This window comes from Bubalus bubalis, chromosome 6 (assembly GCF_019923935.1).
Source record: "Bubalus bubalis isolate 160015118507 breed Murrah chromosome 6, NDDB_SH_1, whole genome shotgun sequence".
Taxonomy (NCBI): domain Eukaryota; kingdom Metazoa; phylum Chordata; class Mammalia; order Artiodactyla; family Bovidae; genus Bubalus; species Bubalus bubalis.
This window is the reverse complement of record NC_059162.1, coordinates 102,404,829-102,416,414: the sequence shown is the minus strand read 5'-3', so window position 1 is coordinate 102,416,414 and position 11,586 is coordinate 102,404,829. Positions and strand designations below refer to the sequence as shown.

General features: G+C 52.8%; 1 protein-coding gene across 1 annotated transcript; it reads left to right on the top strand.

Annotated features, from left to right (window-relative positions):
- Positions 1–6,803: 6,803 nt before the first annotated feature.
- TMEM125 (transmembrane protein 125) lies at positions 6,804–10,018 on the top strand. Its single transcript, XM_006068296.3, has 3 exons — positions 6,804–6,940; positions 8,240–8,389; positions 8,636–10,018. Exon 3 carries the CDS (start codon positions 8,778–8,780, stop codon positions 9,435–9,437), a length of 660 nt encoding a protein of 219 aa, XP_006068358.1. The 5' UTR covers positions 6,804–6,940; positions 8,240–8,389; positions 8,636–8,777; the 3' UTR covers positions 9,438–10,018.
- The last annotated feature ends 1,568 nt before the right edge of the window (positions 10,019–11,586 follow it).

Genomic DNA, 11,586 nt, shown 5'->3' with positions numbered 1-11,586 from the left:
CACTAGGCTGAATGAAGCACAAGCTAGAATCAAGATTGCTGGGAGAAATATCAATAACCTCAGATATGCAGATGACACCACACTTATGGCAGAAAATGAAGAAGAAAGAGCCTCTTGATGAAAGTGAAAGAGGAGAGTGAAAAAGTTGGCTTAAAGCTCAACATTCAGAAAACAAAGATTATGGCATCCGGTCCCATCACTTCATGGCAAATAGATGGGGAAATAGTGGAAACAGTAGCTGACTTCATTTTGGGGAGCTCCAAAATCACTGCAAATGGTGACTGCAGCCATGAAATTAAAAGAAACTTGGTCCTTGGAAGAAAAGCTATGACCTACCTAGATAGCATATTGAAAAGCAGAGACATTACTTTGCCAACAAAGGTCCATCTAGTCAAGGCTATGGCTTTTCTAGTAGTCATGTATGGATGTGAGAGTTGGACTGTGAAGAAAGCTGAGTGCCAAAGAATTGATGCTTTTGAACTGTGGTGTTGGAGAAGACTCTTTAGAGTCCCTTGGACTGCAAGGAGATCCAACCAGTCCATCCTAAAGGACATCAGTCCTGAGTGTTCATTGGAAGAATTGATGTTGAAGCTGAAACTCCAATACTTTGGCCACCTGATGTGAAGAGCTGACTTATTTGAAAAGACCCCTGATGCTGGGAAAGATTGGAGGTGGGAGGAGAAGGGGATGACAGAGGATGAGATGGTTGGATGGCATCACTGACTCAGTGGACATGAGTTTGGGTAAACTCTGGGAGGGTGATGGACAGGGAGGCCTGGCGTGCTGCAGTCCATGGGGTTGCAAAGAGTCAGACACGACTGAGCGACTGAACTGAATTGAATCTACAATACCTTGAAAAGTACAATAGTACAGTATAACAGCTGGCATACAGAGGCTGGCATTGAGTCAATAGGCAAGAAGAGTTACTGACTGGAGGAGGGAGAGGCGGTGGGTGATAATAAAGCTGAAGGATGGTCAGCAATAGGAGACAGAGGACAAACTGCACTTTCACTCACGTGTGACGTTGATGGCACAGGTTGGTTCCTTGCTGAAACCAAATGCGCATTTGCATCTTTGAAAGTTTGCAGCTTGACTTTGGCATGTAGAGGACTAACTATGTTGTCTGTCAGCCCCAAGCTCATTTGGGAAACTCAAGGACCTCTACGCTGAAATGTGTGGACCTTCTCATAATGGAGGCTGGTTTCAACACCTAAGAAATGTACATTTTATTTCTTTTTAGTCCTGGGCTTGGAAACTGGCAATATTATAACTTCTTCCATGTTGTTGATCAAAGTGGTCAAAGTGGCCAAAGACCCACTCAGATCCAAAGAGAGGAGGCACAGACTCTCCACTGCTTCTTACAAAGTGTAACAAGCCGTTACCAACCAGCAGGTCCAAACAAGTGTGGAAGGGGGATTGGGGAGCCTGGGAATATCTGCATGTTCAGCTTGGACCCCCAACATTCACTGTTCAGGATCTGGAGTGAGAGATGAGAGAGGAGGCATTTCAGGGTTGAACATGAATGAACCCCAAGGGTTCTGGGGCTCATTCTCCCTGAGCTCTGTTGGGGTGAGCTTCCTTAGGCCTTGGAGGTTCTGGGGCCTGCTTATGCTCAGGGCATGTCTGAGATGCCATCAGACTCCCCACAGCTGAGCAAAACTGGGGAGCAGATTCTCAAGGAAGGAAATGTGCTGTGTGCCAGGCAGCAGGAAGGGCTAGCATCGTTGATCACCTATGATGACCAGTCACGTAAAAGAATCTGTATTTATTGCTCATCTAGTATACGTCACATGGTGGGATTTGGCAGGGGCAGCATGTGCAGACTAGTATTGCTAATGTATTAAAATGTATGCCCTAATGTATTAAACGTAGTGAAATTGGGACCATGAGATTATAGTTATGAACAGAGAACTTATGGGTGCACTTCTTTGTTCACAAAAAACAGAAACCAACTCTACCCAGTTTAAGCAAAAAGGAGAGTTTATTGTCTAGCCCTGGGGGTGTGTCATGGAATCTCAGGGCTGAAATACAATCAGGTCTTGAGAAGGACCTGAACTAAGACCTGGGACGTAGCTAAAATCACCCCCTCTCTTATTCTCGGCTCTCTGCAGACCAGCCTCCTACTGCCAGTTCAGCTGGCAGAAAGGAACCCTTAGCATCCTGTGAGTACATGCCATAAAGCTGACATGGAGTCTCTAGTCTGACTTCAAATTGCCAAAGGAGACTGTTTGGCTTCCCAGGTGGCAGTAGTGGTAAAGAGCCCACCTGCCAGTGCAGGAGACGCAGGAGACTAGTGTTTGATCCCTGGGCTGCGAAGATCCCCTGGAGGAGGACTGGCAACCTACTCCAGTATTCTTGCCTGGAGAATCCCATGGACAGAGGAGCCTGGCAGGATACAGTCCATGGGGTTGCAAATGTCCATAGGGTCGCAAAGAATTGGACCCAACTGAAGCGACTTAGCATACACACACAGCTTGAGTCTGGAGTTCACTTCTATCCAATCAACTGTACCCGTAGTGCTGGGTCACAGAATGGAATCCTGGTTACTGGGGTTCATTCCCAGAGTGAAGTTGGTCATTGTGAGCAGGGTAGATACTCCAAAAAATGTCTATCTGGGGCAACTGTCAGTCATGGCATCTGGAGTAAGGGCAGAGGGGATGGAGCCATCAAAGACCTACTGTTGGACCTGTGCTTTGAGCCCCTCATCCTCCCACCGCCTTTCAGGGTAACAGGGACGGGACTGCTTTTGCTCACTGCTGGCTCCAGCACCTACAATCCCTGATACAGAGAAGGGAACAGTAAATGTTTGCTGGATGAATTATATTCTTCATTCTCACCCGCAGCTATTTAGACTAAGTACTAGTGTCCGCTTTTGCAGTCTTGCAAATGAAAAGATTGGGACACACGGAGGTTAAGCCATTTTTCTAAGGTTGCACAACTAGAGCTGGGACTGGGACCTTCAAGGTCAATCTAATTTTGAAACCAGAATTTTCTCTACTGTCCATGTGTTTTCTAAACACCTATATTTGCCAGGCCTGTTCTAGGGGCTAGGATCTCTCTACACAAATCTCTCTCTTCATGAAACTTATCTTCTAGTGGGGTAGACAGACAATATTCCAGACAGATAAGAAGAATATATGGCATATTAGACAGCAAAAAGCTAAGGAGAAACATGAGAGAATAAAGGAAATCAGAGAACTAAGGGCAGGGAGGTAGGAAGTATGTGAAAGGCTGTGATTTCTTTTTTTTTTACTTTTTAATTTTGTATTGGAATATAGCCAATTAACAATATTGTGATCGTTTCAAGTGGACAGCAAAGGGACTCAACCAAACATGTACATGTGTCCATTCTCCCCCAAACTCCCCTCCCATCCTGGCTGCCACCTGACATTGAACAGAGGTCCCTGTGCTATATAGTAGGTCCTTGTTGATCATCCACTTTAAATATAACTGTTCATAAGGTTCATAACTCCCTCACTATCCCTTCCCTCCATCTTTTTCCCCTGGCAACCCTAAGTTCCTCCTCTAAGTCTGTGAGTCTATCTGTTTTGTAAATAAGTTATTTGTATCACTTTTTAGATTCCCCATTTAAGGGGTGTCATACAATATTTCTCCTTCTCTGTCTTACTTCCCTCAGTACAACAGTCCCCAGGTGGGAAGGCTGTGCTGTTAGACAGGATAGCAGGGGGGGAAAGCTCCCTGAGAAGGAGCATTTGAGCACCTTCCTGAAGAAAGGTGAGGGAGGGAGCCCAAAGGAGGAAAGTGTTCCAGTCAGAGGGAACAGTCAGTGCAAAGGCTCTGAGCAAGCACAGGCAGAAGAGAGACAGCAGGGGATGAAGTCAGAGAAGCTGTTAGAGATGGTGGAAGGACTCTGGCTATTTCTCTGGGTAAGATAGGCCATTGGAGGGGTGACATTGGAGGCAGACCAGTGACATGATCTGCTCGAACCATAACAGTATCACTGCAGCTTACTGGTTGAAGAATAGTCTGAGGTGGGAACTTGGCCCAAGCAGGGAGGCCCAGCTGCAGGGCCTCTGCCTTCTTCTGGGTCCTCCCACTGGCTAAGGGATCAGTTAGGATCTACACCTGCACTCTCTGCCCACTGTCGCCTCCTCCCCCTGCCTTCAGTTACCACCCATCTGAGCTGTCCCAGCGGCCTCTGCTTTGGGGACAGAGTTCAACAGCCCTGCGAGGAGCCTGCCTATCCACCTTAACTCCAAGTTATTCGATAGACCCATAATGAGAACAGAGTGTCACCTGACCAATGTTTTAAACTGAAGAAGCTTTTAGGCTTTGCTCCCTCCGCTCAGAAAAATTCCCTTCAAATCCCCAGAGGCAGCGGGGCAGGGGCTGGGGGGAGGGTGTTGGGCAGGGGGCGAATCTCATGACTTATCCTGTCTAGCTCTATTCAGGACAGCTGGACCATGGGTCTGGCTGGAACTGGCCCCTCCCTGGAGCCAGGAAGAAAAGGAATGTCAGAGGAACAAGAGGAATACACAGCCACTGAGCCCTGCCGGGCCCTTGCTGCATGCCCGCCCCAGGGCAGGAAACTCGGTAACATTTTGCGAAGTAGTAAAACCACATATTTGTCCCAAGGTCCAGCCTGCCTCTTCCCCTTTTACCTTGAAGGGAAGTCATCCAGTAAAATATCTGCAAGCCATACCTGGAAAGCTTTAGACAGATGGCTAGTCTGAGCTGAGGTGCACTGTAAGTATAAAATACACAGACAAAAGATTAAAATAGCTCAATCACTTGTGTAGTAAAATGAAAATATCTGGGGCTTCAATAAAAATTTTAATGTGTTCATTTCACCTGTTTCTTTTTAATTTTTTCACGTGGTTACTAGATAATTTTAAATTACATATGTGGCTTGTGTTATATTTCTACTGGACGATGCTGCTGTATAGTTATGACCAGGCCCCAATGATTTCTACAGACAAAGCAATGGACGGGTCCAGCATAATGACTTTGTGAGCTGATGATGGAAAGAAAATGTTGATTTTGTCTTTCTTGTGTGTTTCATACACACCAGAAGGAAGAGAGAGCAGGAGGTATTACAGGGGGTTCAATCCAGTCTAGAGCCACTTCCAACCAGCCCCCCTCACCCATTATGTGGTGTGTGGTGCCAGATTCGCCCATCAGAAGCAGAGCCCTGCCAAAGTTCTTGTTATACTTCAGAACCCTCTGTGAGTACCTCAAGTAAGTCCAAATGCCTCCCCAGGGCATTCAAGGCTTTGTGCCCCTGAGCCAAACTTGTCTTTCCAGCTTCATCTTACAAGCTCCCTGTGTAAAAACCCCACATCGGGCAGTTCGCACATTCATTCATTCAGCAAGTGTTTACCGATTACTTCCCAGGTGCCAGGCACAGTGCTGGCTGCTGAGGTCACCACGGTTAGCAAAACAGGCACTAAACCTGTACGCACTGGGAACGTGTATTGAGGGGTATTGCCGTTGTTCAGTCACTCAGTCGTGTCTGACTCCTTGTGACCCCATGAACTGCAGCACGCCAGGCTTCCCTGTCCTTCACCATTTCTCAGGGCTTGCTCAAACTCATGTCCATTGCGTCGGTGATGCCATCCAACCATCTCGCCCTCTGTCATCCCCTTCTCCTCCTGCCTTCCGTCTTTCCCAGCATCAGGGTCTTTTCTAGTGAGGGGTGACAGGTTAGTAAATAAGGGCACTCTTAGTACATGCAGTGAGAGCAGTGGCAGGGGAAGCCCCAGGACCATGGGCACCCCAGGGAGGCACCTGAACCAGCCTGGAGGTCAAGGAGAGCTTCCTGGAGGAGGTGACATCTCAGCTGAAGAATTCTAGTTGGTCAGACTGAAGTCGAGGGTGTTGTAAATATCCCAGGGAGAAGGAACTCTGAGTTCAAAAACCAAGCAAAAGGGCAGAGCAATGCAGAGCATGCATAACTGAAAGAAAGGCATTCTGGCTGCAAGGCAGGGGCCAGAGGAAAATGACTGGCCGGTGCTGATGGGTTTTGTGAGCCTGTGAAGGAGAAAGGCATTTATCCCCAAGTGTTTATTCTGCAAGTGTTTTAAGCAAGGAAACCCTTGCTTTCTACCTGAAGAGCCATTACCCACTTCTCCCTGTCCACTCAAACCCTGCCTCCTCAGCGGGACCAAGACTTGGGGCAAAGCTATCTTGGTCAGGCCCTTGAGGCTTAGAAGGAAAGTGGGCAAGGGTCTTGGGGGGGCTCCTGCCTAGGGGAAAGTGACAAGGAAGTGGTGGGGCTGGGTTTGTGGGACAGCTGGTTTTGGAATTTGGGGCAGAGGCAGAATTTGAGTTTGGAGTTAGAATTTGGGGGCTACATTCAGAAACGGGTCAAGTTTGGGGCCAAGGATGAGGTTGCAGTCCAAGACCTAATTCCAGAATTTGGGACTGAGGTTTCAAGCCAGATTTGGGGTTGGAATCTGGGGCTGGGACTGGAATTGGATTTGGAAATGAGGCTGGGGTTAGGATTGGGATTTGAGATTCAGAGTTGGGGCTGAGATGTGAGGTAGGGGCCTCAGTTAGATCCAGGAGTTCTAGGTAGGGTTTAAAACTGCAGCTGGGTTTTGGGGTTGGGTTACAGGCTGGAGTTAAAGCCAAACAGAGGTTGGAGCTGGGGGATGGGCTCAGGCCCAGGCTCTGGGGCAGATGGACAGCATTCCTCCTGCTGTCCAGGTCTAGGAATTGTGTTCGAGCCCTAACAGCAGCAAACAGAAGCCCCTCCCTTCCCTGGAATGCCTCAGCCCTGCAGAAGGAGCAGTGCCACGTCAGCCAATCGGCTCAGGCTCTGCCTTGGAAACACCTGTTGATCCTCCTCCCCCTCCCCCACCTTAGCTCACCTAGACGCAGGTTAGGCAGGTGAAGCACCTCCCCGGAAACAGAGCTGGAATGCCCCACCTGCCCGCCCTGACTGCTCGGGATCGGATCCAACAACTCCAGGCTTCTTGTGAGTGCCCCATGATCCCCTACCCCTGCCAGCCCACCTTCTCCCACTGGCTCTTCCCTTGAGAACCCCCAACCTCGCGTCTGCGGTCCCAGCACAACTGTGCAGCACTTTCAGACCAGAGAAGTCACAGTCCTGGGGAAGCTGGGACTGATTCCAGGGCCCCTCCTCGGCCCCTCCCCCACCTGCAGCTCCCCCTCCTACCTCATGTGCCAGGCAGCCCCTGCTGAGGGATTGGGACAACAGATACCTCATCAGGGGTGTAACGCATGTACAGTCATGAAGTCATGTTCCCAGAATGACCTAGGGCCTGCGTCCTCCATATAAAGCAGTAGTCTTCGTCCTGAATTGGATGAAAGAATGCTGGGTTCTTTTATTCAGAAAGCACACTCTGGGCATCTTTGCAGGCCCTAGAATTCCCACTGAAATTCTGACCTGGAGATTTTTAATGCCCCCTCCCCCCAGATAAAGGTTATTGGCCTCACTTTTCAGATTAGGAGCCTGAGGTCCAAGAGGTGAACTCATGGGGGCTTTTCTGACCTCCTGCAGGGGGGGTCAGACCTCCCTCTCTGACTAACCCGCAGCCCAGCACTCATCACAGCAGCACCCATGCTGGAAACTGGGGCTCCTTGTGGCAGGGCCTGGAATGCTGTACTTTGCCCTGTGGGAGTCACTCTGACTGGCCTCTGGAGGACGTGTTCGATGAGGAACCACTGCAAGATCCCTCGCCCACACACCCACGGTGGAGGGATGCAGTCGGGGGACCAGTCCAGAGCCCTCCTTCCCTTTGTACCACGTTAGAGAAATTGTGGCGTGGGGGGGCGGTGAGAGGAGAAGCGTGGGGGAGGCAGGAAGAGCAGTGATGGAGTTGTGCGGGGACAGAAGCTGAAGTGCAGGAGCAGGGGGATGAGGGCAGGGCTGAGATGGAAAAATGTTCAGAGGTGGCGTCCCCAGGACGTGCCCACGGGAGGAGCACAAAGGAGGAGCAGGTTCGGGTAAGATGACAAGCTTGGGTTGGGACCTGTTGTGTCAGAGGTGCCTATGGGACGTCAAAGTGACGACCATCTTACAGGTCTGGAGCTTGGGAGGGAGCTCTGGGTTTGGCAGAGAGTGGGATTCGGGAGCCAGTAGCTGTGGCTATGAGATTGGATGGGACCTCAAGGGGAAGGAGGGTATTACGGGGTCAGATCCTAACTCACAGAGAAGGAGCCGCAGCCCCAAGAGAGAAGATGCAGGGTCAGGCTGCTGGTTCCAGAAGGGTTAAATCATAAGCCCCCTCCCTCCCCATAACCCTCCCCCCAGGAGCCAGCGGTGACAGCTGAGGCCATGTGAGTCAGATCCTGAATGAGGCTTTATCTGCGAGTCTTCCTCCAGTCCCATCATCCACCGTGACACCGGCTCCATCGGCCAGCCGGAATGGGACAGGCAACTGAGACAGCGAGAGCCAGAGAGGTCAGGGGTTGGACAGGGGGTTCCCTAGAGGGCTGGGGGTGTTTTGGGTGGAGGAGCTCTTCTAGGGTCTCTGGAGAGGCATTCCCAAGGGAAAGTGCTAGGGAGGAACTTGGGTGCCCGGGAGGATTGCAGGGGACACACACGGGAGGATTCCCAGGGGACACGGGAGCATCCCCAAGGCTCCCAGGAGAGACCATGAGGGGAAGGTGGGCTGGGGAGATAGCAAGTGTGATTCTTCCCTGGCAGGTGATGGTGACCAGACCCTGGACCCTGCGAGGAATGAGACTCTGGGCCTCTAGCTGCCACGCAGGTGGTGGGGGCTCCAGGCCATGACCTGCACCTCTGCCCCCTGACGCTGCCCTCTGCCCTCACTCGTGCCAGATCAGCCATGTCTGAAGGAGAGGCTCAGGCCCCGCGGGGCCGGGGGCTGCCCCCTGATGTGCTGGCGGAGCAGGTGGAGCTGTGGTGGTCCCAGCAGCCGCGGCGCTCAGGGCTCTGCTTCGCCGTGGCCGTGGGCCTCGTGGCGGGCTGTGGGGCGGGTGGCGTGGCCCTGCTGTCCTCCACCAGCAGCCGCTCGGGGGAGTGGCGCCTGGCAGTGGGCACGGTGCTCTGCCTGCTGGCCCTGCTGGTCCTGGTTAAGCAGCTGATGAGCTCGGCCGTGCAGGACATGAACTGCATCCGCCAGCCTCACCACGTGGCCCTGTTGCGCAGCGGAGGAGGTGCGGATGCCCTGGTGGTGCTGCTCAGCGGCCTGGTGCTGCTGGTCACCGGCCTGACGCTGGCCGGGCTGGCTGCCGCCCCTGCCCCGGCCCGGCCGCTGGCTGCCATGCTGTCCGTGGGCATCACCCTGGCTGCCTCTGGGGCACTCTTGCTGCTGGGCCTGCTGCTGTATCAGGTGGCTGTGAGTGGACACTGCCCCCCAACCCGCACGGCCGCCCCCGCCACCCGCAGTGACCGCAGCGACAACGGCAGCGTCTTCAGCATCTCAGGACAGCTGTCGGCCGGTCAGCGTCACGAGACCACGTCCAGCATCGCCAGCCTCATCTGACTGAGCCCTGGCCCTCCTTCCCCCGACCTGCCCTCAGCCTCCAGAGAACTGTGCCCGAGCGTGAGTGAGTGTGTGTGCATAACCTGTGACGAGGAGCCGGCATGCACCCACACGTCACATCCCAAGGAGAGGGCTGCTTCTCCTTGGAGCTCATGGAGCTGTCACGGTCTGCCTGTTGGTGTCCCAAGCCTCTCAGCAGAGTAGGGTCTGGGATCCCTGAAGATTCTTGACCCCTGTTCCTAACACCTCTGAGAGCCAGCTCCGCCTGTAACACCCATCACCTGTTTGCCTAGGAGAGGACGCTGCCCACCCCCGGAGACTGCAAAGTGAGCCCTCTTCATCGAGGAGACTGTGGCGGCAAAGTGGACAGAACACGGGTTCTGGCATGACAGGCCGGGGTGGCAGTGACCCCTCTACCACTCACCAGCCGAGGGCCTTGGGCAAGTGGCTTAACCTCTCTGAGCCCCAGTCTCTGAAGAGAAACAGTCATGGTCATCGATTGCTAGGATCAAACGACATGCTGTGTGGAAGGGCTGGGCCCACGGCAGGTGTGCAATAAAAGTGGTGGCCACTATTACTAACATTGTCTTTAAGCATCTCCCTTAGAGGCCATCCCTTCCCCTGGCCCTGCCCCTTCCCGCACAGCCATCCCTCCCAAATGGGACACTTTGTGCCTCTCTCAGGCCGACAGAGGTACCTTGAAGGTGTCCTCAGCCGGGCCTGTGGCTTCTCCTCATAAGTACTAGGAAGCTGGAGAGGGGACGGGTGAGGGGCTGCCCACCCTCAGGAAGGTGGTGGGCCTCTGGTCCCAGGGAGAAGGCGGCGTGGGTGGGGAGGCTGATGGGTCCTCATCTGCTTAGGTGCTGGTTCCACATGAAGCCTGAGTATTTAGGTTTTATTGGCTGGTTTCTCCAGAGGCTGCAGCTCCCAACCCCACCTCTGAAACCAGAACATCCTGGTCTGTGTAATCGCAGCACCGGCTGGCCTGCCTCTGGGTTCCCAGGCATGGGAGGAGTGTTGGATGTCCGCTGGGGCATAAGAGTCTCTTCCTGCTTAAGGTCAGCCCTGAAAGGGCTCTCCCTCTGCAGGTGCAGGGACACTCGTTGCGTGAGCTATTGTTTCATCACTTCCTGCTTCACAAGGTGAAGACCGTGGGATACCCCACTGAGGAAACCAGGAGTGGCGGGGAAGCCAGGCAGACGTGCTGCCTAAGAGGTGTTAAATGTGGAGCTACTGAGGCTCTGACAGGAAAATCGCTTTCAGCTGCCAAGATCAAGGCAGTTTCCTGGAGAAAACGCTGAGCTGATGGATGAGGGGAAGGGTGTTGCCAGCCATGGCAGGGAGCAACGTGAGCAGAGAGAATAGGCAAGTTGAGGAGCACCAGGAATTCCATGGGCATCTCAGACTCCACATATTCAAATGTGAGCCCCTCTCCTCTCTACCTTGAACTAGCTTCCGGTCTCACCCTTCACCCAGCATCCAGGTTAAAGACCTCAGGTGCCAAGGTGCCCCCCGCTTTTGCAGGCTAACATGCAGACTCCCCGACAGGACTGGCCTCCCTCTCCTCAACATACCCATGAGCCAGCCATGGTGCCGCATCAGCCTGACTCCAACATGTTCTCTCCCTTCTCCCAGGCTTCATGGCTCCCTTCCCCTGCCGTGGCACTTTTCAAGACCTTGGGCCCTAAGAAGCCACGTTCTTGGGGAGTCTTTCCTGACCCTCTCCCGCTACACTAGCAAATTACCCCTTTGCTATGGCCAAACCCTCCATTGTAGACACCAGCCTGCAGTTCTTTCTCTGTGAATCTATTCCCTTAACCAGATGGTGATCTCCTTCTGGCAGGGTCTGTGTCCTGCTCATCCATGTGTTCCTAGCCCCCCACACTGGCCCGGCACATAGTAGGGTATGGATGTGTGGACTAAAGACTCAGCTCATTGAGACCTCCTAGAACTGGGAAGGGTGGGAGGTTATACCACTGTCTGCTGTTGGCCCTGAATCTTTCCCTCCTGAGGCCCCACACCATCTGCCCCAGTAACTCATTCTTCCAGGGCTCACAAGAGGGAGCTCTCACTCTCACCCAATTCCTGGCTCATCAGAGAACCACTGAATGCCTCTCCATCCTGTAAAACAGGGGTTACATCCTGGGTT